The sequence below is a fragment of the Cetorhinus maximus genome, chromosome 4, assembly GCF_964194155.1.
Source record: "Cetorhinus maximus chromosome 4, sCetMax3.hap1.1, whole genome shotgun sequence".
Taxonomy (NCBI): domain Eukaryota; kingdom Metazoa; phylum Chordata; class Chondrichthyes; order Lamniformes; family Cetorhinidae; genus Cetorhinus; species Cetorhinus maximus.
In genome coordinates, this window is record NC_135882.1 from 170,530,019 (window position 1) to 170,556,842 (window position 26,824).

At 44.9% G+C, this 26,824-nt stretch overlaps 1 protein-coding gene across 4 annotated transcripts in view; it reads right to left on the reverse strand.

The window, feature by feature from the left end:
• Positions 1-24,440, reverse strand: part of LOC144680029 (protein LYRIC-like) — a 73,404-nt gene extending 48,964 nt beyond the window's left edge. For all 4 annotated transcript variants that reach the window (XM_078541126.1, XM_078541124.1, XM_078541125.1 and 1 more), the window contains exons 1-2: positions 23,702-24,440; positions 2,003-2,113 (exon numbers count right to left, since the gene is read on the reverse strand). In XM_078541126.1, the coding sequence (XP_078397252.1) occupies positions 2,003-2,113; positions 23,702-24,115 (525 nt within the window). In that variant the 5' untranslated portion in view covers positions 24,116-24,440. The remainder of the gene's footprint in view (positions 1-2,002; positions 2,114-23,701) is intronic.
• Between the last annotated feature and the right edge of the window lie 2,384 nt (positions 24,441-26,824).

Genomic DNA, 26,824 nt, shown 5'->3' on the forward strand with positions numbered 1-26,824 from the left:
CCTTTATGTAAGCTTGAAGCCTCCCCTTAGAAAAAGACAAGGCTTGCATTTTTATAGCACCCTTCACAACCACCAAATTCCCCCTGATGGCATCAATGCCATCTGCTTCAATCATGTAATTTCTGTCAGTGCTACATTAATCTTGAATCTTTCCTCTTTTATTGTTCTGTTTTCTATCCATTTGCTCCTTTGCTTTTATCTCCGTCTTCCACATATCTTTGAGAGATGGTGGGGTGGAGATGGCACATGGCTGGACATGAGCAGCATCACAAAGAGAGGCAGAATGATTCAGAACTACTCTGTCAAGAGAGCTGGAACTATCGCCAGCCTGGAGGAACAACCACAATCCTGCCCTTCAAGACTTTTTAATGAACATAAAAAACATGTACACAATTTTTACAAAGACCTTAAGAACTGCAGTCTTTTTCCAACTGATAGATTTGTAATCTAGTTGCAGTGCAAGCAAGTTATGTATACTGGATTCTTTCCCAGTGGCAATTAAAACTTCCCAAATGAGGTTGGGTTTGATATCAGGAAGGCTGCAGAAGGAAGCAAAGAAATCTGGCTGTCATCCAGAGTGCCTGAATTGTGCCTGCTCCTTCCTGTGGAGGTGAAGAGGTGGATTTAGCACTCAACTACAGAGTCCAATGTTTAAGGAAGTTGCTTGAGGAAGAAAAGAATGCTATAAATCAGAAAAAAGTTAAAGTAGCGCTTGCTTAATCTGTGGCAGTTTATGAGACTCAGCTCCTTTGGGAAACTTTTTTGTTGTCGCATCTTTACTGGGGTAACTGTAAAATTGGGTAAAACTCAAACGTTCTTCGCTTTCTAAGAAATGGGCAGTGGTGCAAGAGAGCAACTTCAATCCTGGTTGCAGCTGTTTAGACGTTATGCACTAGGTAGAACTTGAGGCTGTACCTCCAACATCTGAACATCGACCCTAAACATGGGCTTCCCATAGTTCAACAGCAATAAATACATCAATACGTTTATAAACACTACTGCAGGTTCAGGGTCCCAACTAAATATGAGCTCTGGCTATAAATGAATAAAGCCTCACCCTTACATTGTGCAGTCATAATAATAGTACATACCATCTTAGGACTTCACAAGTACCATGCCACCAGATTTTGAATGATAGTATAATGTCATTGACAGCACAAAAGGGGGCCATTTGGCACATCGAGTATATGCCAGCTCTTCATGGAGCAATCCAGTCTGTCCCATTCCCCAATATCCCCACAGCCCTGCAAGTTTATTTCCCTCAAGTGCCCGTCCAATTTTCTTTTGAAATCATTTATCCTCTCTGCTTCTACCACCCTCGTGGACAGGGAGTTCCAGGTCATAACACTCGCTGTGTAAAAAATTTCGTCTTCACATTCCCCTTGTTATTCTCTTGTCTAAATTGTATTATCACCCAAAATTTAATTGTGGTCTACTCCTGTTCTTATCTCATGTTCTAAAGACATGAACCATATTACACTGTCATGCATAAACTTGTGTTAAAAAGTAGAAACACAGTTATAAAAAACCTCTAATGAAGGATATCAATTGCAATGAAAGACATGAACTGGCATAGGTTTACAATTTCCTAATGCAAAGATAAAACTACAATCGGCTCACTTTTTAAATTCATTCTCAGGACGCGGGCATCACTGGCAAATTGCCCATCCCTACTTGCCCAAGAATATTTCCCTTTTGAACCACTGCGGCTTGTGCGTTTATTACGGGATGTAAAAGATTCATTCACCCTCAACTGTTCAGTTATTTCCAAATACTTCAAGCACCTGAGTTAGTCACACTCTTGCCGCTGCAGTAGCCATTTTTCAAATACATCTCTGAAATGCTTTGGGTTTTTTTTTAAAAAAACGAAACAGCGCTAATGCAAATTGTTGCAGTATAACAGTACCTATTGCAGTTGCTGATTTGAAGTAGTTGGTTTAGCATTTGAGTCAACTGTCTAACATCATGCTTGGAACCTGAAAGTTATCAGGCGCACACAAACCTTTTCCGCTTTCTTTTCAGTATCGAGCTGTTTGACGATTAGCTTTTCAAACGGGTGAAGAATTTCCTCTTCTAATGGTTCACTTCCGGCTCGCCCATTCGGCTGTGATTTCTGGAAATCAAAGACCGGCCATAAATATGCTGCATTTAGGTTCTGCACGGAAGTTAATACAAGTTCAGTAATGTTACCTTTTTAATCTTTCTCTGCAAGTGGCACAAACAGCTCTGAAAGAACACACCCCCTAAATTCGAGAATGGCAAAACCAATGTAACTCCTTGCCCAGAACGCAAAGCTGCTATGATTATTCCTGCGTGGTTTTTTTAAAAAAAAATTAATTAATGGGACGTGGGTGTCACTGGCTGGGTCAGCATTTATCGCCCATCCCTAATTGCCCTCGAGAAGGTGGTGGGGAGCTGCCTTCTTGAACTACTGCAGCGTTGCTCAACCAAATTATTCAGCTTGATATAATTCTACAAGACAATCAGGAATCTTCTAGAAAGACAACAAATTCAACCCATTCTTCAAAATATGTTCTGCAGCTACAACAAATACAGAAGTTTATTTTCTTGGGATTCCTGGGTCAGTATTTATTAGCCATGCCTAATTTTTTTCTTATTCATTCATGGGATGTGGGCGTTGCTGGCTAGGCATTTATTGCCCATCCCTAATTGCCCTTGTTCAGAGGGGATTTTAAGAGTCTGTGGGACTGGAGTCACATGTAGGCCAGACCAGGTAAGGACAGCAGATTTTCTTCCCTAAAGGACCTTAATGAACCAGACTTTTAAAAATTATAGATTTTTACTGAATTCAAATTTCACCATCTGCCATGGTGGGATTCGGAGCATTATCCTGGGGTCTCTGGAATACCGGTCCAGTGACAATACCTCTATGCCACCGTCTCCCCTTGAGAAGGTGATGATGAGCCGCCTTCCTGAACTGCTGCAGTCCACGTGGTGTAGCTACATTCACAATTCTGTTAGGAAGGGAGTTCCAGGATTTTGACCCAGCGAGAGTGAAGGAACGGCAACATAGTTCCAAGTCAGGACAATGTGTGGCTTGGAGGGGAAATTGCAAGTGGTTCTGTTCCCATGCATCTGCTGTCCTTGTCCTTTGAGGTGGTAGAGTGTGCAGGTTTGGTAGAGCAGTTGAAGGCTTGGGGAGCTGCTGCAGCACATCTTATAGATGGTACACACTGCTGCCACTGTGGAGAGAGTGAACGTTTAAGATAGTGGATGGGGTGCCAATCAAGTAAGTTGCTTTCTGTTGGATGGTGTTGAGTTTCTTGAGTGTTGTTTGGATAAGTACAGCTCCAACAAGTGCAGAGTACTCCAACACACACTTGACTCGTGCTTTGTAGATAGTGGACAGATTCTGGGGAGTTAGGAGGCAAGTGACTTGCTAGAGAATTCCCAGCCTCTGACCTGCTCTTGCAGTCACAGCAATTATATGGCTGGTTCAGTGGAGCCTCTGCTCAATGATAATCCCCAGGATGTTGTTGGGGAGGGATTCAGCACTGGTAATGCTGTTGAACATCAAGGGGAGATAATGAGGATTTCTCAACTGCATCAAGAGAAGGTATAGCTAGATCACAGCTGGGGTTACCAACTCATTTTCTAATACCTGTCTAAGGGATTGAGGTGCTTTGCCAGTTTCGTTATATTCTGATATGAAGTGGTAAAATGATCGCTCTTATGGTCTAAGATATTTTGGTAGAACTCAGTGTTGAACTATCCTGAATGGAGCAGAAGCTCTCGAGTTCAATCCCTGATCATTGTTGAAGTTAGCCAATTGAGCAGATGGGATGCTAAAACTGTCCTCATTGTTCCTTACCTAGGGAAGGTGAAAAATAAAAGGCTCCCTTCTCCTCAATCATGTACAATTTTGTTCACCTTACTTAAGAAGGGGCATATGTGTATTAGAAGCAGTTCCGAGAAGGTTCATTAGGCTGATTCCTGGGATGAAGGGATTGTCCTTTGAGGAAAGGTTGAGCAGGTTGGGCCCATACTCAATGGAGTTTAGAAGAATGAGAGATGATCTTGTTGAAACATAAAAGATTCTGAGGGTTTGACAGGGTAGATGCTGAGAGGATGTTTCCCTCATGGGGGAATCTAGAACTGGGGAGCACAGTTTCAGAATAAAGGGTCTTCCCATTTAGAACAGAGATGAGGAGGAATTTCTTCCCATAGAGGGTTGCGAGTGTTGGAAATCAGTTCTCCAGTTAGCAGTGGAGGCTGGGTTACTGAATATATTTAATGCTGAGTTAGACAGGTTTTTGATTGACATGGGCATGAAGAATTCTGCGGGTCAGGCAGGAGAGTGGAGTTAAGGCCACAATCAGATCAGCCATGGTCTTACTGAATAGCAGAGCAGGCACGGGGGGGCTGAATGGCCTACTCCTGTTCCTATTTCTTATGTGTATATCCAAAACTCAGGTGATAGCAGCAACAGGCTCAACCATAAGGTCATACATGGTTGCATGGCCTGCTGTCAATCACTGCTGAGAACAGTCACTGGGGTGAGGCACTAAAGGGCTATTGCCCAAATTCAGCAAGCATCAAATAGGCTCAGTAAGAAAGTAAAGGGAATACAAAAGTTAGTAATGTCATTGATCTTATGAATCTCTTTTTATAGCTTATTTTACATATCCATTTTAGATTACCTGTTTAGAACAATATTACTTAACATCAAAATTCAAATGCGCATTACCAAGATTCAGAAATTATCTAAGTCAACGTAAAATGCTAGGTAGGAAAACTGCCACATCCAATGGTTTACCTATTTTAATGATCTTTAACCAAGTCTACTCGGTTGTCATGAATTTACATTTTCCAAATGTAAAGACAGAACTACAATTATGTCACTTTCTTTTGAGGAGTTGGAGAATGAGAACATGAAGGAATGGTTGGGAAATATTTGATTTCTTCAAAGATCAGTTATAGCCAGAAAAGGTTGAAAAATCAAACAGCCTGGAGGTTTATGTTGACTGACATAGAAATTTTAACACACTCATCCACCCACTTGGCCTAAGCAAGCCCATGTTGGCAATTGCCCTTGAGTAAATCAAATTTTACCCCCCCCACCCCTCAACATAATCCTTTTGCCTTCATCCACCTATCCAAGTTAATCTTTGATATTGACACAGTTTCTATTTCAACCACTAGTCCTGGAATTTCACAGCCTCACAACTCCCTGTGCAAAGAAACTTCCCTTTCACCCTGTCGTAAATCTCTGGCTTGACATTCTTGACATCTCAACTGCAGGGAAATAGTCAGCCTCTGTCCATCCTGCTCCATCTATTTGAGATTTTAAAACAATGCTTCTATCACATCATTTTCATAATCTGTATTGTCATAAAGAAAAAGCCTAGGTTTCCCCTTAATCACTTGTGTTTGTATTTCATCAGCTAGTATTCTAGTGAAGCTGTTTCATATCTTCTCTAAAGCTCAACATCCTTCCCATTGTGTTTGAGCCACGAGCAAATCGATGTGGGAACAATAGATTCGGAAAACTGACACATAGCTCAGATATTAGAGTGGTGAAGTTGTTCTATTTCATTATTTTGATACCTGTACTGGGGCAGAAACAAGCTTTGCTGCTGGAATAGGCTTCAGCTGAGTCAGACAGGGGTTAAGATCCAGGCTGAAAGGATAAATAGGGATGTAGAAAGGCCTTTAAGCCGATAAAAGAATGGAGAGGGAAGTCCTCCTTTAAATAAGATAATAAAAAAAGGGACGTGAACCAAGTTCAGGTCATCAGTTAATAATTAATCATTTTAAATCTGAGATTCACAACTTTGTTAGCCAGGGGTATTAAGGGATATGGAATCAAGATACAGATCAGCTATGATCTCAATGAATAACAGAACAGGTTCAACGGCTAAATGGTCTACTCCTGTTCCTAAGTTCCAATGTTGAAGTACATACAAATTTAACTGAGGAGCTACCAGTGTTTTATATAACCTCAGTACCTCTTAGGTTTTATCACAAGAAGTATAGAACAAATCTCCAGTAGCTTGGTTTAGTTAGCAAAAGCCATGTCAACCTGAGGTGCTCTCAATGTTTCATTAAACTGTACGTCCACTTCCCTTAGCACCAAGACTACTTCCATTCCAAGTATAATTGATGTCATTTTTAAATCTAAATTCTACCATCTCACTCCAACTAACATTAAATCCTATCTGCCACTTTTTAACCCATTCCCTACCCGCGCGCACCCCCCCCACCCCCCCCTCTCTCCCTCCCAAAAGTCTTGCTAATACCCCTTTACAGCTTCTTTCAGTCTTCTGCCGATTAACTGTGTCTCTTTGGGATCATCTGCTCATTACAGCACCTTTCCCTCTCGGCCTGCTACATCCACATCACATCCTCTATGTGAGGGGGCTCACTTATTTTACACCAAGAAAAATGTGAATAAATTACGTGAGATATTTGCTTTATGAGGTGACAAGTATGGTTGAAGAGTTTCCAACATTGTTATCCACCTTGGTCCTTGACCTTAATCTGTAGTTAATATACCTTATAGGGCAGTTTACTTTAAAAGGATTAACTCATATCACAGCATTTATAGTCAGACTTGCTATCGACAAGGCTGAACCTTAATCTATTACAATTGATATTCTATTTATTTAGATAATTAATTTGAGCAATATCTCAATATTTAGTGAAATATTGGTGCCAAAGTTTCACTCTGAAATTACCACAAAAAAAAACACTAACGGGAATTCTATCCGTTGCATGGTTACACCATCCACAGGGTGCAGTGTTCTCCTGGAACGTACAATTGAATCAGCAATTGATGTTATTGCACAATTGAATTCTCATACAATTGTACAGCACAGGGGGAGGACTTTTAGCTCATTGTGTCTGCACTGGCCCATTCAAAGCGCTATCCACTTAGCTCCACTCTGCTGCTATTTCCCTATAGCCCTGCATTGTTTTTTTCCTTTTCAAGTGTATATCTGATCCCCTTGCAATTGTCCAACAAAGTTGAGGCTTATTTCAGCTTGTCTGGATGTGAGTGGAGGCTGCAGGGTGGATGAGCTAACTGGCCATGGCACCATGGTACAGGGAGCCATTCAAGCAGGGGGACAGTATACTCAGAGGGATTGGTACCGTTCTCTGCAGCAAAGTGTGGGAGTCCAGGCTGCCTGCCCAGTGCCAGGGTTCGGGACGTCTGCTCGGGCCTGGAGAGGAACTTGCATTGGGATGGGGAGGCCCCAGTCGTCGTGGTCCATGTCAGTGCCAATGACATTGTGCAGAATCTCCTTCTTTGTCCTGCCTGTCAATATGAGGAGCTTGGAACCAAATTAAGAAGCAGAATCTCAAAGGTCATTATCTGGATTATTACCTGAGCCATGTGCAAATTGGCATAGGACAAATCAGGTTAGGAAGATAAACTCGTGGCTCAAAACCTGGTGTAGGAAAAGTGGGTTCCAGTTCGTGGGGCACTGGCATCAAAACTGGGAAAGTGGGATCTGTACTGTTGGGGTTGTCTACTTCTGAACTGTGCTGGGACCGGTATTCTTGCCAACTGCATAACTAGGAAAGTAGAGAGGGTTTTAAACTAAGTAGTGGGGGCAAGGGTACAAATTTGAGAAGATGTGGTAAATCAAAGAGTATAGACAAGGCAAAAGAGAAAGGTATTATTACAGGAAATGAAAAACAGACAGTGACAGGAAGGAATAGAGTACAAATCTAACAGTAAATCAACAGATGAGATGAGAGGTTATAATAAGAGGATAAAACTAAAGGCTCTTTATCTGAATGCACGAAGCATTTGAAACAAAACAGATGAATTGAGAGCACACATAGAAATAAATAAGTATGATTTGATAGCTATTGCAGAGACATGGCTGGAGGAGGGCATGGATTGGGGCCTGAATATTAAAGGGTATAGGACATTTAGGGAGCACAAGAAGCGAGGAAAAGGTGGATGGTTGTGCTCTATTATTAGCACAATAGAGAGGGATGACCTAGGTTCAGGAAACCAGGATGTGGAAACGGTTTGGGTAGAGATGAAAAATGGTAAAAGCAAGAAGTCACTTGTGAGGGTCATGTACAGGTTCCCTAATATTAACCACATGGTAGGATAGGGTATAAAAGAAGAAATAATGGGAGCTTGTCAGAAAGGCACAGCAATAATCATGGGAGGTTTTAATCTACATATAGGCTGGAAAAGTCAGATGGGCAAGGTAGCCTAGATGAGGATAAGAGCAAAAAACTGTGGATGCTGGAAATCCAAAACAAAAACAAAAATAACTGGAAAAATTCAGCAGGTCTGACAGCATCTGCGGAGAGGAACACAGTTAACATTTCGAGTCCGAATGACTCTTCATCAGAACTAAGGAAAAATAGAAAAGAGGTGAAATATAAGCTGGTTTAAGGGGGGAGTGGGACAGGTAGAGCTGAATAGAGGGCCAGTGATAGGTGGAGATAGCCAAAAGATGTCATAGACAAAAGGACAAAGAGGTGTTGACGGTGGTGATATTAGCTACGAGATGTGCTAATGGTGACATTAAGGGTAGAAAGCAGGACGAGCAAGGTACAGATAGCCGTAGTGGGGGTGGGGTGGGGTGGGGGGGAAGAGATCGAAATAGGCTAAAAGGTTGAGATAAAACAATGGATGGAAAAACGTTTAAAAATAATGGAAATAGGTGGGAAAAGAAAAATATATTTTAAATATATAAATTATTGGAAAAGGGGGGGGATCGGAAAGGGGGTGGGGATGGAGGAGAGAGTTCATGATCTAAAGTTTTTGAACTCAATATTCAGTCTGGAAGGCTGTAAAGTGCCTAGTCGGAAGATGAGGTGCTGTTCCTCCAGTTTGTGTTGAGCTTCACTGGAACACTGCAGCAGACCAAGGATGGACATGTGGACATGAGAGCAGGGTGGTGTGTTGAAATGGCAAGCGACAGGGAGGTCTGGGTCATGCTTGCTGACAGACCGAAGGTGTTCTGCAAAGCAGTCACCCAGTCTGCGTTTGGTCTCTCCAATGTAGAGGAAACCGCATTGGGAGCAGCTGATGCAGTTGACTAAATTGAGGGAAGTGCAAGCGAAATGCGGTTTCACTTGAAAGGAGCATTTAGGCCCTTGGACGGTGAGGAGGGGGGAAGCAAAGGGGCAGGTGTTGCACCTTCTGTGGTTGCATGGGAAGGTGCTGTGGGAGGGGGTTGAGGTGTAGGGGGTGATGGAGGACTGGACCACGGAGGGTGAAGGGAAGATATGTTTGGTGGTGGCATCATGCTGGAGTTGGAGGAAATGGCGGGGGATGATCCTTTGAATGTGGAGGCTGGCGGGGTGATAAGTGAGGACAAGGGGGAACCTATCATGGTTCTGGGAGGGAGAAGAAGGTGTTGAGGGCAGATATGCGGGAGATGGGCCGGACACGGTTGAGGGCCCTGTCAACCACCGTGGGTGGAAAACCTCGGTTAAGGAAGCCTAGATGAGGAGTTAATTTAATGTTTCCAGGGTAGTTTCTTAGAACAGCATGTTCTGGAGTCAACCAGAGAACAGGCTATACTAAACCTGGTATTGTGCAATGAGATGGGATTAATTAATGACCTCATAGTGAAGGCACCCCTCAGTAGCTGTGACTATAATATGATTGAATTTTACATTTAGTTTGAAGGAGAGGAGAGTGGGTCCAAGAGTCCGAGTGGTTTAAACTTAAATAGGGGCAATTATGAGGGCAAGAAAGCAGAGCTGGCTAAAGTGAATTGGCAAATTGGGTTAAGGGATAGGTCAACAGAGATGCAGTGGCAGACATTTAAAGAGATATTTCAGAATAGATACATTCCAATGAGTAAGAAAAAGTCCAAGGGACAGACACACCACCCATGGTTAACTAGAAAGATTAAAGATAGTACCAACTTAAAGAAAAAACATATAATTGTGCAAAGATAGGTGGAAGGCCAGAAGATTAGACAAAACATAAGGAACAACAAAAGATTAACAAGGAGGGAAAAATTAGAGTATGAGAGAAAGCTAGCAAGAACTATAAAAACAGATAGTAAGAGTTTTTATAAATATTTTAAAAAGAAACAAGTTAACAAAGTGAGCACCAGTCATATAGAAAGTGAGTCTGGAGAATTGATAATAGAAAACAAGGAAATGGCAAATAAATTGAATAGGTATTTTGCATCAGCCTTCACTATAGAGGATACAAGTAACATCCCAGAAGCAGCTATTAAGCAGGAAATGGAAGGAAGGGAGGAACTCAGGAAAATTACAATCACCAGAGAAGTAAGTGGTACTGAGTAAATTGTTGGAGCTGCGGGCTGACAAGTGCCCGGGTCCTACAGGACATGTCCGGAACCTCTGATCCCTTCACTCAGAGGATGGTGAACCTATGGAATGCTCCACCACAGAAGGCTGTGGAGGCCAAGTCACTGAATATATTTAAGAAGGAAATAGGTTTCTACTCTAAAGGCGTCAAGGGGTATGGAGAGAGAGCAGGAGTATGGCATTGAGATAAAGGATCAGCCATGATTATGTTGAATGGTGGTGCAGGTTCGAAGGGCCGAATGACCTACTCCTGCTGCTATTTTCTATATTTCTATTAAGTCTGTGTCCTCTGGTTACCAATCCTCCTGCCAAAACAGTCTCCCGTAACTTAGTCTATCAAAACCCCCCATGAATTTGAACACATTCGTTAAAGTTCCCCTTAAGCTACTCTACTCTAAGGGAAACAATCCCACCTTCTCCGATCTCTCCACATCACTGAAGCTCCTCATCCCTGGTGTCATTCTGGTAGGAACGGAGGGCTTAAGAACACCAGTAGGCCATTTGGCCCCTTGAGCCTGCTTCATCATTCGATAAGATTATGGCTGATCTGACTGTGGCCTCAACGCCACTTCCTCGTTTGTCCTCCATAACCCTTGACTCCCTTATCTGTCTAGAATCCGTCTAACTCTGCCCTGAATAAATTCAATGACCTAGCCTCCACTGTTCTTTGGAAGAGAATTCCACATACGAAAGACCCCGAGAAAATAAATTCTCATCTCAGTCTTAAAAGGGAGACCTTTTATTTTTAAACTGTCTGGTACTGCAGAGCGTTGGGGCTGAGTTAGATAGATTCTATATAAAATGTACACAGTCAGATCTTTAACTGAACTGAGGGTTTAGTAGAAACATGAAGCCTCTGATTGACTTAAGGGAGGTAAACCAGGCCTTCCAATTGATAGAAAGAGTGGATATTTTTTTTAAAAAAAGTATCCAAGTATCCACTAAAAGAAATCTAGTTCAACTTTTAATGATGCGAGAATCCCCGAATAGCATCTAGATGCTGAACAAGCAATAATTACAGCAGTTGACCTTAAAAAGACACATATTGTTGCACTTTAACAAAATAGTACATTGTGTACTACATGGTAGAAGGTTACTGACCTAAATTAGTATATACGCCAACCTTCTATGGACAGTTATTTTCTATATATATATTAAAAAAATTGAAATGAGATGAATCGAACAGTGAAATGTCAGAGTGGTAAAATTAGTACTGTTGAAGTGAATATTTTATTTTAATTTTACAAATCTGTCAATCTGTTAAAGAAGTTAAAAACAAACGAGTTACTTGCCATTTTGAGCATGGGGAATAAGAATTGTTCCCAGACATTCCTGCCCAGCTGCTTTCCCAATGCCATTTCCCTCTCACGGAATGGGTAATGACAAATGAGACCGACCGCCTTTTCTGTTGCCAATCTACCCAAACTGGAATGAGGCAGATTATGGGATGCATTAAGGTATATAAACACTTAAAAGCACAATACTCTCTCGCCTTGTCGCAGATTTTTGGACACTGAGGAAGCAGAGTGCGGCCATCGCTTGCCCACCGCTAAGCAGCAGGTCAGGTCACTGAGGAGGCTGGCACCGAGGGCAGCACAAAGATCGCCAGGTTGACCAGCGGTTACCCAAGCTGGTGGTGAGCCCAGAGACGAGGTCAGCCTATTTCAAGGGATGGGAGCCTTTTAAATATGTAAGTCAATCAGGTTCACCCAGGGCGCCTCTATATTAATGCAACACTTTTGTAAATTCAACCATGTTTATCAATTTGTGATGCCACATCAGTTTTTTGGGGGGGGCGGTCAATATTCAGAAGTGGAATAAATCCCTTCCCAAATTCTATCCCATTTCTTTCTTCCTCTTCTCCTTGATTCCCATTCGTGTGTGACCCATCATCAGCTCACTGTTACGCATGGACACCTCATTGGGATAGTGATCAGGAGTAGGAACACTGGCTGCTTTCCTTTCTCCCCAAAATTTATACTGAGATTGGACCAGAGAAGATGTGTTTGCATAATACGCCAAATAACTGTGCAGCACAAAAACCGTGTCTGCAGACATCCGATTCAAATAACTTACTGTTTGATAGGTGGCAAATCGAAACTTACCTGCAGCAATACAGAAAATCCTGAACATAAGAATTGGGATTCAGCAGCCATACAGCTCATTACTGTTCTGTCATTCAATACAATCATGGTTGACCCTCTATACCAACTTCACTTCCCATCCTAGCCCTCAATTCCCTGTGTCCAACAATCTTTCGATGTGACTGTGACAAAGGTAAACCTTTCTTCCTCATCCTTCTCACCCTATCTGCGGCCTTTGACATGGTTGACCACACCATCCTCCTCCAAATGTCTCTTCAGCCGGGTGGGATTGCTCTCACCTGGTTCCATTCTTATTCACCTAGTTGGGGACATAGAATCACTTGCAGTGGCTTCTCTTTCTGCTCCCACATTGCTACCCCTGGTGTTCACCAAGGATCTATTCTTGGACCCTTTCTATTTCTCATCCACTACTCCTTGGCGACATCATCTGAAAGCACAGCATTAGTTTTCACATGTACGCCAACGGCACCCAGCTCTACCTCACCAGCGCCTCTCTCGACTCTATATTAATGACCTATATCATGGTGTAAAGGGCGCAATTTAAAAATTTGCGAATGACATGAAACTTGGATGCATTGTGAACTGTGAGGAGGATAGTGTAGAACTTAAAAAGGACATAAACAAGTTGGTGGAATGGGAGGACAGGTGGCAGATGAAGTTCAATGCGGAGAATTGCGAAGTGATTCATTTTGGTAGGAAGAATATGGAGAGAGAATGTAAAATAAAGGGTACAACTCTAAAGAGGTGCAGGAGCGCAGGGACCTCATTGTATATGTGCGAAAGCCGTTAAAGGTGACAAGACAGGTTGAGAACACAGTTAATAAAGCACACAGTATCCTCGGCTTTATTAATAGGGGCATAGAAGACAAGAGCAAGGAGGTTATGTTGAACATTATATAAGACGCTAGTTTGGCCTTAACTGGAGTATTGTCTCCAGTCTGGGTGCCACACTTTAGGAAAGATGTGAAGGCATTATAAAAAGTGCAGAAAAGATTCAAGCAAATGGTTCCAGGGATGGAGAATTTCTGTTATGAAGATGGATTGAAGAGGTTGGGACTGTTTTCCTTGGAGAAGGTTGAGAGGAGATTTGATAAGAGTAGATAGGGAGAAACCGTTCCTACTCATTAAAGGACCAAGAACAAGAAGGGACAGATTTAAAATAATTGGCAAAAGAAGCAAAAAAGTGACATGAGGAAAATTATTTTCATGCAGCAAGTGGTTAAGGACTGGAATGCACTGATTGAGAGCGTACGTGAAAGATTCAATCAAGGCATACAAAAGGGAATTAGAGTTATCTGAAAAGGAAGAGTGTGCAGGGCTGTGGGGAGGAGGCGGGGTAATGGAACCAGATGAATTGCTCATTCGGAGAGCCGGTGCAGACACGATGGGCCGAATGGCTGCCTCCTGCACCGTAACAATTCTGAGATTCAGTAATTCTTCTGGTATTGCTAAATTATCAGACTGCTTATCCGGCACCCAGCACCGGATGAGCAGAAATTTCCTCCAATTAAATGTCGGAAAAGGCTGAAGCCATTATTTTCTGTCTCTGTTCCAAACTCGATCCCCTAGCTACCGACTACATCCCTCTCCCTGGCAACAGTCCTCAGATTATGCCAGTTGCAACCTTGGTGTCACGTTTGACTCCTGGCCACGTATTCGCATTATCACGAAGACCACCTATTTCCAACTCCGTAACACAACCCAACTTCACTCCCACCTCAGCTCATCTGCTACTTTTTTTCTTTATTCATTCATGGGATGTGGGCGTCGTTGCCTAGGCAAGCATTTATTGCCCATCCCCAATTGCCCTCGTTTAGAGGGCGTTTTATTTTTTAAAAAGTCAACCACATTGCTGAGGGTCTGGAGTCACACGTAGGCCAGACCAGATAAGGACAGCAGATTTCCTTCCGTAAAAGACATTAGTAAACCAGATGGGTTTTTACAACAATCGACAATGGTTTCATGGTCACCATCAGGCTTTTAATTCCATATTTTTTTTTTTTTACAGAATTCAAATTTCACCATCTGCCGTGGTGGGATTCGAACCTGGGTCCCCAGCGCATTACCCTGGGTCTCTGGAGTACAAGACCAGTGACAACACAACTGTGCCACCACATCCCCCACTGAAACACTTATTCGTGCCTTTATCATCTCCATTCAGTTGAACAATATCCACAATCTCCATGTGCGGCCGCAGAGCAAGGCCAAATTCTTTGGAGTGCTGCAGCAAACAACTTATCTTGATGTCGCCGGCAGCTCATCTGGCTCATTTCCTACATTCTACCTTTCGCAAACCTGAGGTCATCTAAAACTCTCCTGACCATGTCTTAACTTGTAGCAAGTCCCCTATGCCCTATCACCTCTGTGCTCACTGACCTACACTAGCTCCCAGTCAAACAATGTCATGACTTTAAAATCCTCATCCTGGTTTTCAAATCCCTCTACGCCCTTGCTCCTCTCTATCTCTGTAATCTCCTCCAAGATCTCTGCGCTCCTCTAAAATTGGGGATACTCAGGAGGCCAGAATTAATCGCCCTGGCATCGGTGGCCATGCCTTCAGCTGCCTAGACCTCATGCTCTGGAATTGCCCCCCGAACCTCTCTACCTCGCTTTCTTCCTTTAAGACACTCCTTAAAAACCAACCTCTTTGACCAAACTTTTGGTCTCCTGACCCAATATCTCCTTACTTGGCTCTGTATCGTACTCTCTTTTATAATACTCTTACATATGAACATACGAATTAGGAGGAATAGGCCAATCAGCCCCTCGAGCCTGCTCCACCATTCAATGAGATCATGGTTGATCTGACTGTAACCTCCTACCTACCCATGATAACCTTTCACCCCCTTGTTTTTCAAGAACCTATCTACCTCTGCCTTAAAAATATTCAACGGCTCTGCTTCCACTGCCTTTTGAGGAAGGGAGTTCCAAAGGTTCACTACCCTCAAAAAATTTCTCCTCATCTTTGCCTTAAATGGTCAACCCCTAGTTTGAGATTCTCCCACAAGAGGAAACATCCTCCCAGCCAAGGCCACTCAGAATCTTATATGTTTCAGTCAAGTCACCTCTTACTCTTCTAAACTCCAGCAGATTCAAGCCCAGCTGGTCCAACCTTTCATCATAAGACAATACACCCATTCCTGGTATTAGTCTAGCAAACCTTCTCTGTGCTGCTTCGAACACATTTACATCCTTCCTTAAATAAGGAGACTGATACTGTACACAGTACTCTCGATGTGATCTCATGAATGCCCTGTATAACTGAAGCATAGCCTCCCTTTTATATTCAATTCCTCTTGCAATAAACAATAACATTCTATTAGCTTTCCTAATTACTTGCTGTACCTGCATATTAGCCTTTTGTGATGTGTGCAGGACACCCAGATCCCTCTGCACCCCAGAGCTCTGCAATCTCTCACCATTTAGATAATATGCTTCTTTTTAATTCTTCCTGCCAAAACAGGCAATTTCACACTTCCCCATATTATACTCCATTTGCCAGACCTTTGCCCACTCATTTAACCTATCTTGTGAAGCACCTTGGGATATTATTATGTTAAAGGTGCTATATAAATATAAGTTGTTATTGTTGATCTGTCTGGGATAGCCACAAGATGGAGTGTCATTTGGCATAAAGCAAAAATCACTTGCGTGGAAACATTTCAATTTTACCCTCAAAATGGTCTGATTTCCAGCCTCGGAGGAGACTTACAAGTGAATGGGTGCGACAATTTCTAATAATTTTGTGCTGGAGTGAGATCTCTAATTCAACTCACTTCAACCCCTACTACCCTGCCCCCCCCCCACCCCCCACCCCCCACCCCCCACCCCACAGGAACTAACTGTAGGTTGTAGAAACTCATTTTATCTCGGATCAGCTGGGAGTTTCAATAAAAGGCAAGGCATGCATTTCCGACATGCCTTCCATGACCCTAGGATGCCCAAAAGTGCTCTACAGCCTATGAACTATGAATTGTAGTCATTGTTGTAAAGTAGGAAATGCCATTCATGAGAAAGTGAAACAATTTTGTTAACAGATAAACTTAGCAGATAAGGTTTTTTTTAAAAAATGAAATAAAGCATGTTTGGCAAGTCAACGAAGGGGCCAGTACCCTGGGGACTTACCGTATCTAATTAGATATGGCTATACACAATTGTAAAGAAGGTCTTCAAAATTATGAACGGGTCTGATAGGGTAGGCACAGGGAGGACTTTATTTGTGGGGCAACCCCAACGACAGAAACCAATAGCGCATGTAATTCAGGAGAAACTTGTCTACCTACCCAGAGAATGGTTAGAATGCGGAACTTGCTCCCACAGGAAACAGTTTAGCTAAATCATTTCGATACAATTAGAGAGAAGTTAGGTAAGTACAGCAAGGGGCAAGGTATAGAAGGAGTTAGATTAATTAGGTGGCAGGAGGCTCATATGGAGCAATGGACATTGTCAAGTTTTGCTGAACAATCTATTTCCATGCGAAAACTCTAGGTAAAGGTAGACGTGACTGTCAGTGTGGCAAAGCTACAGAATGCCAATAAGACACGCATCCAAAACAGTGCAGTACAAGCCTACTGCTGTCATGCTAAGTCTGTACAATAGCCCAAATCCCTAGAACCCACTACCTCAGTCATGGTTATTAAGGGAAAGTTTCCTCCAAAAGGATATAACGCAAAAGATTGAATGATGAGGAAATTTTTAGAGGAACTGAAGTTTCACAGTCTTTGAAGGTTAAGGATCAACTGTTTCTAAATATCCAAGATATTAAATGATTGCAAATCAGTAAACCCAGATCAATACTTCAAAATGCAACAAGAAAATAGGAAGTGTGGAACAGCAAGTGTAGAAGATATCAGGAAAAAGTTAATACTCGGAATGTTAAATAATTGGAAGAATTAGGAGCTGGCTATATAGCTCCTTGAGCCTGTTTTGCCAGTCAGTAAGATCATGACTGATCCGCAACTTCAAACCTACTTTCCTGCACCTTGATTTTCTTAGTCTAAAAACCTACCGATATCAGCCTTGAATATACTGAACAAAGGAGCATCTACAGCCCTCTCCAGTTGCAAATTCCAAAAGGTTCAGGACCTTCGGGGTGATGAAAGGAAGGCATGCTTAACACATCTATTTAAATGTTTTTCAGGATGTAAATAGCAGGGTAGATAAAGAGGAACCAGTGGAAATGGCATATTTGGATTCCTTAACGGCAATTGATAAGGTGGTATATGAAAGTTGTTGCACAAGATAAGGGGTTGCACAAGATGAGCATGGAATGAGGATTGGTTAACAGGCAGGAAGTAGAGTCAGGTCATTTTCAGGTTGGTAGGCTGTGACTAGTGGAGTGCTATAAGGATCCGTGCTGGGAATCTCAGCTAGCTTTTTTTTTTGCATTCATGGGATGTGGACATTGCTGGCTCGGCCAGCATTTATTGCCCATCCCTAATTGCCCTTGATCAATATTAATGATTTAGATGAAGGGACCAAATATAACGTGCTCAAGCTTGCTGACGATACAAAGCTAGGTGGAAAAGTAAGCTTTTAGGAAAACATGAGGAGTCTGCGAAGAGTTATAAGACAGGTGAAGTGAGCGGGCAAATAGGTGGCAGATGGAGTATGATTGGGGGGGGGGGGGGGAGAATAGAATTGTAGCGTAGTTACACACAGGAGATGGCCATGCAAGCTCTCTGCAAGAATAATGCAGCAAGTCCCACTCCTCTGCCTTTTCCCTGTAGCCTTGCAAATTTTATCCCTTCATGCACTTATCTAATTCCACTTTGAAATCCACAATTGCTTTTATTCACTTTGGTAGGAATAGAAAAAAAACCACAGAACTCGTTTCTTAAATGGTAAGAAACTATTAAATGTCGGTGTCCCGAGGGATTTGGGCATCTTTGTACAGCCAAAATTAGGACAGAGGTAAACAAGAACCTTCCAAGGTGAGTAATGGGGAAATAACATCCGTGGTATTAAAAATATAATTAGATAGGAGTTAATCTACTGAAAGGATTGACTTCAATGGCTTCTCTCGTTTCTGAAATGTTATTCTTTCCTACAAACTGCACACTCATGGAAGTGAAGACAGCCAATCGCAGCATTCTCTCGCGAAATCTCACCACCCGCACCACGGCTCAAGCAGTGTTCTCAACCTAAACAGTAACAGTGAGTAAAAATCCGTATGGATAAACAGCACCAGGGAAGGAGCTTGCAAAACAAAATCCAGCTTTATGTCATGCCAATGAAAAAGATTTCCATCAGTATTTTCTCCAGCGTGCCTTAGAGCGTGCCGGCAGTCATGTAGTTAACAGTGGCCTTTTGTTCAGGTTGCGCACGGTGAAGGGAAATCGACAGGTCTTGTGGTGCAAAGTTACCAGTGAGATTCTGCTACAGCACAGTAGCGTACAATGATGTACTTGAAAAACCGAGCTACAGAGTCTCCCCACCTCACTCCCCCTCTTCCTCCCCACCACCGCCCTCACCACATCCATTTAATAAAGGGCATCCTTCCTCTCAAAGGTGAAACTATACAATCCTCATGCCGATCAAAGCATAGGGAGCTTTGGAGTAGTGAACCAAACATACAATTTTATTCTTGAAGATCTTATAATGTACAAAATGTTACTTTTAAAATGTTTCAGTTAGATACAATTTAACAATGATATATAAGCAAGAATGTCCAGATTGTGGATATGATGTTTCAGTTTCCGAACTTCGATCTGGAGTATTCCTCTCTCTTTTCCTTCCACAGCACCCTCCCCCACCACCCCCCTTACAAAGTGCACGAAAATCACTGTAGGACTGCCACCTTACAGCTTCTCGTTTGATCCTAGTGCTGCATAGCCGCCCATTAAATAAACATGCCTTAGGGTAACAGATGTTTGAGTAAAGTGCTTTAAAACAGGTCTTAAATATAACTGCAATGGGCTAACTCACTGTGCATCTTAAAATGTCAGTGACATTATCAAGTTATCCAGCCCTCTGGATCAAGTCTAGCAGTAAACCCAGATACTACACTCTGAGCCATGTATTTTTCTAATGGTATAACATCAACATAGTATGCTCTTTTTTAAAAAAGAAAAGAAAAGAAATTTCTGTAAATGTTCTAAAACCAAGGCCGCTAGTTTGGCTCCATACCATTAATTCTACTCCCTTGTTGCCAATCTCACTTCCTTCACCAGTCACATGTCCTGATTAAGCCACGATTCAGAACATGCTTGTCCAAGCATTTTACTGTCACCAAGACCACAAAATTCAGCTCAACAAAGCTGCCTAGCTTCGCCCTTAGCTCCTCCGTCACTGAAATCATTGACCACACATCTGTCTAAAACCGCCCTTATCCTCTGCTACACCACGTACTGTTCACTCTGTCATCCAGTCACTCAGCGGCGGGGGGGGGGCATTTATACTGCCTCTCCAACATATTACATTACAGCTTCCCTGCCCACATCCCTCACCAACCATGTCCCACTTTATCCAGCTCTGAAGAGCCATATGGACTCGAAAGGCTAACTCTGTTGCTCTCTCCATAGATGTTGACAGGTCTGCCAAGTTTTTCCAGCATTTTCTGTTTTTATTTCAGACTTCCAGCATCTGCAGTATTTCGCTTTTACTCCACTTTATCCTGCCACCTCTTCTAGCCTGCATACCCACTGTCTCCCCTCCAGCCTCTGACTTCTCTTGTGTTCCCCCACTCTTGCTGGCAGTCTTCAGCTGTCCTGATCCATGCTCTCTGGAATTATCCTCCGAAACATTCTCTACTTTTCCCTCTCGCTTCCTTTAAAAGCCTTTCCAAAACTTATCTTTTTTTTCAACCCGGCTCATTTTCATATCGTTAACGGGACCAGAAAAATAATGAAATAATTGCTGTAACAACATCTTGCACCTTTAATGTAATAAAAAGTCCCAAGCTGCTTCACTGGGGCGAATCAAGCAAAGTATGACACAAAGCCACATAAAGAGATATTGGGTCAGATAACCAAAAGCTTGGTGGAGGGGCATGTTAGTGGGGTGGTGAAAAAGGCATATGGGACACTTGCCTTTATCAATCGAGGCATGGATTACAAAAGTAGGGAGGTCATGTTGGAGTTGCATAGAACCTTGGTACGGCCACAGCTGGAGTAGTGTGTGCAGTTCTGGTCGCCACATTATAGGAAGGAGGTGATTGCACTGGAGGGGGTGCAGAGGAGATTCACCAGGATGTTGCCTGGGATGAAACATTTAAGTTATGAAGAGAATTTGGATAGACTTGGGTTGTTTTCGTTGGAGCAGGGAAGACTGAGGGGCAACCTGATCGAGGTGTACAAGATTATGAGGGGCATGGACAGGGTGGATAGGGAGCAGCTGTTCACCTTAGTTGAAGGGTCAGTCACGAAGGGACACAAGTTCAAGGTGAGGGGCAGGAGGTTTAGGGGGGATGTGAGGAAAAACTTTTTTACCCAGAGGGTGGTGACGGTCTGGAATGCACTGCCTGGGAGGGTGGTGGAGGCGGGTTGCCTCACATCCTTTAAAAAGTACCTGGATGAGCACTTGGCACATCATAACATTCAAGGCTATGGGCCAAGTGCTGGTAAATGGGATTAGGTAGGTAGGTCAGGTGTTTCTCATGTGTTGGTGCAGACTCGGGCCTCTTTTGCATTGAGATATTCTGTGATTCTGGTCCAGGAGGTAGGTTTTAAGAGGTGTCTTAAAGGAGGACAGACAGTAGAGAGGTGGAGAGGTGTAGGAAGAGAATTCCAGGTCTTCAGGCCTTGGCAGCTGAAGGCATGGCCATCAACAATAGAGCAATTAAAAGGAGCGGTAGGTGAGTGCACAAGAGGCCAGAGCTGCAAGAGCACAGACAGCAAAGGGCTATGGGGCTGGAGGGGGCCGCAGGGATAGGGACAGCGAGGTCAATAAGGAATCTGAAAATAAGAATTTTAGAATCGAGCCAAAATGGACCAGTGAGCACAGGATTTGGCACGAGTGAGGACATGGGCAGCAGCGATTTGGATGACCTCAAGGTTAAAGGCAGCAGAAGTGCATTGAACAGTCTGGAGGTAATAAAGACAAGGATGAAGGTTTCAGAAGTAGATGGCACCTGGACAGGAGTGGAGTCCGGCCACGTTACAGAGATGGAAATAGGTGGTTCTAGCGTTGGCATGGATAAACGATCGGGAGCTCAGCTCAGGGTCAAACACAACACCAAGGTTGCAAATGGTCTGCTTCTCCCTTAGAGAGAGTTACCAGGGAGAGTTGCAAAGATGACACTCTGAAAACCGTCAGCATCTCAACCCTTTCCGATATCAAACTGAAAACTTTAAAAGAGGAATTCAGGTTACAACACATATTAAACCCGCAAGGTATACCTAAAGCATTTTGCAGAAAAAAAATCTAGTTAATGTTTAAGAAAATACACAACTTATAGTATTTAGCTAAAGTCCTTCTGACGTTTTAACGTATGATTAAACCTTGCCATAAAACAGCTCTCAGTAGCAAAATACTAAGCAAACATTTCTGTTTGCTCAGTCAACACATGAGTTTATGGCTAACTATTTCTAGCCAAGACACACGCTTTAACTGTTCTTGAGCAAATCGCTTCAGCTAATCCGAGCTGAGGGCGGAAGTAACCGTTTAACGTATCATCGCAATAAACACGTCTATGAATGTGCAATTTCACGAAATGACCACAACATTTCTGCACCCGTAAATGCAGCAATGCCACGATTTCCTTGCAGTCTGCCTGCCTCTCTCTCTGGGACTGCCACATCACACAAGCTGTTCTTGGATATTGTCCTAACCACACTGCACTTACGCCTTGTCAACATGACTCGGCTGGGGCTGTTCACAAAACAGATTGCGAGGATAATCTACTTCAGATTCTTCACCCCCCCACCCCACCCCCGTCTCTAGCTCCTTAATGACATTTTATAACACATGAGTAACCCCTGTTTTATCAGACTGTAAACATAGCTTCCCAACTCCGTCCTGTAACCTTGGAATGTGTTGTTGGGGTGGGTGGGGGGATGACAAAGAGAGGAATGGCAAACAGAAAAGCTTCAGCCTCTGATTCAACATCTAAAATACCCTTTAACAGGGTGCGGTCCGAAAGTAAAATGCCAAATTTAATACCTCAGCCCAATCCGGAACAGGGCTCAGGGTGGACAGGGGGGTTTAAATTATGATAAGGGATTCAGGGTGAACACAGAGGTTGTTAAATATACGGGGTTCAAGGATTATTAATTATAAGGGGTTCAGTAAGAGCTTTAGGCTAGATACAAGATTATTCATTTTAAGGTTTCAGGGTGGATACAGAGAGTTGTGAAATGTATGGGGTTCAGCATAGGCAGGACGATTATTAATTATAGAGGTGCAGATAGGTACATGGGGTTCATTAATATGAAACAAGGGTTATTAATTATAATGGGTGAGGGTGGCTTCAGAGGGATTAAGGATGGGTTCAGGGAAACAGAGGTACAGGGAGATTGTTTGGTTTATGGGGTTCAAGGGCTGTTAGCCATAAGAGGTTAAGAGAGGGCTCGGGGATTATTCCAAGGGGTTAGGATGTTAATTATAAGGGATTCAGGGTGACATGGGTACAGAGAGGTTATTCAGTTTAGGCGCTTGAGTTATTAGCAATAAAAGGTTCAGGATGGGCACAGAGGTTAATAATTACAGGGGCAGAGGAGGGCTGTGTGGGTTCAGAGGAATTATTAAGCAAGGGGTTTTGGGGTTGTGAATTTTAATGAGTTCAGGACATTATCCAGTTTAAAGAGGTTCAGGGTATTCCGCTTGATGGGGCACAGAGGGCGGGGGGGGGGGGGCTTATTTTAAGAGGGTAGAGGGGCTGTTTTGAGGTGGTATGGGGGGGGCTGGCTTTCTGTTTTGAGGTGGTACAGGGGTATCTGTTTTAAGGAGGTGCAGGGGTATTTAGGGTTAAGGGGTACCGAGGGGTATTTAGCTCATGCGAGTATAGGGTGGGTATTTATTTTAAGGGGATATTTTGTTTATAGGGGTATAGCGGGGTGTTTAGTTTAAAGGGATATAGGAGTATTCATTTTAAGGATATATTTAGTTCAAAGGGGTGCAGGGGGTATTTAGTTTATAGAGGCACATGGGGTATTTAAAGGGGTGCAGGGGGTATTTAGTTTATAGAGGAACATGGGGTATTTAAAGGGGTAAAGGTGGTATTTAAAGGGGCAAAGGTGGTATTTAAAGGGGCAAAGGTGGTATTTAGATTTTGGGGGTACAGGGAGGGTATTTACTTTAAGAGGGCATTAATTTTAAGGGGGGTACAGGGTTTATTTTATTCCTCACGCTAACTTTCTCCCACTTTTTCTCACCTTTGGCTTCTCCTTTCTCTTGTTTCTCCTCTTCTGCTCCTCGATCCGCTGCTGTTGGACATCTCCGGGGGTTTTCTCCCTGTTCCTGGCTCCTCCGCTGCCGCCCCTCCGGCCCCCCGCCTGTTGTTGTAGCTGCTGCTGCTGCTGCTGGGGGGAGCTGGGCCGCTTCCTGGGGAAGAGGAGGCGGCGGCCCAGGGCCCAGAGCACGGGCGGCAGGAGCAGCAGCAGCAGGAGGAGGAGGACGAGGGCCAGGCCGGCCGAGCCGGGGGGCTGCCGCCTCAGCCACGGCTCCAGCCCCAAATCGATGCCCAGGCGGGTCCGCAGGAGGCCCAGGCCGGCCCACACTCCATCCTCCAGCCGCCCCAGCAGCAGCTCGGCCTGGTCGGCCAGCACGTCGTGCCAGCTCCCCGCCATGTCTGTCTCTGTCGGTCTGTCTCGGTCGGTCGGTCTGTCTGTCTGCTCGCTCTCCCCGGGCCCCTCTAGACAGGCTTTAACATGGCCTAGCAAGGCCGGCCCAGGGCGCCCGCAGGCCTCGGCCCCCGTCCGATCACCCTCAAAGAGGAGAGGGGGGTGTGTGTGGAGGGGGGGGGAACTTCAACCGGCCCCCGTGCTCCTCCTGGACTCAATTCATCCAGGAACAGCTTCAGCACTGAACTCAACCCCGGCGCGACAAGCGGGGCCTCCACACCCGCCCCAAGATAACCCTCCTCCTGCCGCGCATTCCTCCCGCCGCCCGGTGGCGCTGCCCGCGGAGGCTGCCCGCTAAAGAAGCCGCCGGCTCCGCCTGCCTGCCTACCTGCCCAGCATTCCTCCCGCCGCTCGGTGGCGCTGCTCACGGAGGCCGCCCGCTAAGGAAGCCGCCCCACCCACCTCTGCTGCTCATTCCTCCCGCCGCCTAGTGGCGCTGCGCATGGAGTCTGCCCGCTAAAGAACACGCCTCCTGCCGGGCATGCCTCCCCTACCGCAGATGGCGCTGTAGTCAGAGGTTGCCCGCTAGAGAACCCGCCGCCTGCCTGTACTCCGATCGCTCGAAGACTGTCCACGCAAGTCCTCCTACCGCGAGTGGCGCTGCGAATGGAGGCTACCCCGGGGACCCGCCGACCCCCCCTCCCTGCCCAGCATTCCTCCCATCACGGGTGGCGCTGCAAGCGTAGGTTGCCCGACCCCCCCTCCCCGGCCTCTTCCTAGTCCTCCGATCGCTATAGGCACTGCGAACGGAGGCTGCCCACGCTAAAACCTTCCTTCTGTGAGTTATTCCTCCACCTGCGGGTGGCGCTACAACTGTAGGCCCCTCGCTAAAGAACCCTCCTCTTGCCACGCATTCTTCCCACCACCGGTGGCGCTGCGACTGGAGACTTCTCATTAGAGAACAGGCCTCCTTTCGAGTCCTCCGGCCGCTAGAGGCGATGCCACATGAAGCAGGCAACCTCAAAAGCTATAGAACACCTCCCACTGCCAGGATCGCAGCCACGGGAGGTTAGGCGTCGATGTAGTATCATAACACCCGCCTGGTGACATCCACTCATCTTACAGGGGAGTGGCGCTGCCCGCGGCTGTATTAACCCGCCCGGTGATATACATGCATTCGACCGCTGGAGGCGCTGCCACCGGAGCTTGCCATTCCACTCCACATCCTCGACTGTATTGTACCCCCTCCAGCCGCTAGGGGGGGGTGGCATACTTCCCCTTCAGTCCTGCATTACACACCTCCCGACACTCGCGGCGCTGCTGTCTGGACCTTCATTTGGTTCCTTCCCCGCGATTCTTCCTTCCACCGCCAGAGGGAGCCTTCGGCCTCCTGCATATCACACACTCGCCGCTAGGTGACGCTAAGTGTGTCCATCCACCAGGGTGGCTAGAGAAGGAGATACTTGTCATTCAGATGCTCGTTCGGAAGGGAATTGGATAAACACCTTAAAAGGAAAAAAATGGAGGGCTGCTGGGAAAAGATGGGAAAATAGGACTAGCTGAGTTACTCTTCCAGAGAATGGGCACAGACTTAAATTTAGGGCATTTAAACTAAAGGTACGGCAGGGGAGTTCAGTCCCGTGTGATGCACAGCCTGCAGTATGTGGGAAGTCTTAAACGCTCCTGGCTGTCTGGATGACCACATCTGCAGGAAGTGCCACTGGTTTGACCAGTTTGAGCGCCGGGTTTCGGAGCCTGAGCGTTGGCCAGAGGCACAGCAGTGCATCCGCAAGGCTGAGTGTTACTTGGATAGCACGTTTTTACACGTCACCCCACAGCTTAAGGAAGTGCAGTCAGAGAAGGAATGGGTGAGTCAGAGGAAGGGAGGCAGGCAGGTAATTAGGAGAGCCCCAGAGTGCACCCCACTGGAGAAGATTTTTCCCTGTGTTGGAAAACGGTGAGAGTGACGGTTCCTCTGGCGGGGGGTGCAGCCAGAGCCCAGCTGCACCTGGGGGGGAGGAGAAAGAGAGGAAGAGCAATAGTTGTGGGAGACTCAATAGTGAGGTGTACAGACAGGCGTTTCTGCAGCTGCAGATGTGACTCCAGGATGGTGTGCTGCTTCCCTGAGGCCAGGGTAAAGGATGTCACTAAATGGCTGCAGGGCACTCTGAAGGGGGAAGAAGGAACAGTCAGAGGCCGTGGTTCACATTGGAACCAGTGACAGGTAGGAAGAGGGATAAGGTCCTGCAACATGAATTTAGGGAGCTGGGTGGCAGGTTGAAAAGCAGGACCTCAAAGGTTGCAATCTCTGGATTACTCCCAGTGCCACGTGCTAAGGAGTATAAGAATAAACAGATAGAGCAGATGATTGCGGGCCTGAAGAGTTGATGCAGGAGGGAGGGCTTTAGATTCCTGGATCACTGGGTCCGTTTCAGGAGAAGGCGGGACCTGTACAAGTCCGACTGTTTGCACCTGAACTGGAATGGGACCAACATCCTGGCCGGGGGGGTTTTGCTAGTGCTGTTGGTGGGGGTTTAAACTAATTTGACAGGGGGATGAGATACGGAGCAGAGGTATCGTAGGGGGTGATGTACAGACAAGTATAGAAGAAAAACCAAGTCAGTCTGGAAAGCAGAGTGTATAGAATCAAGTTAAGGCACAAGGGAGCATGGCAAGGCTGGATGGCATTTATTTTAATGCAAGGAGTCTTGCGAG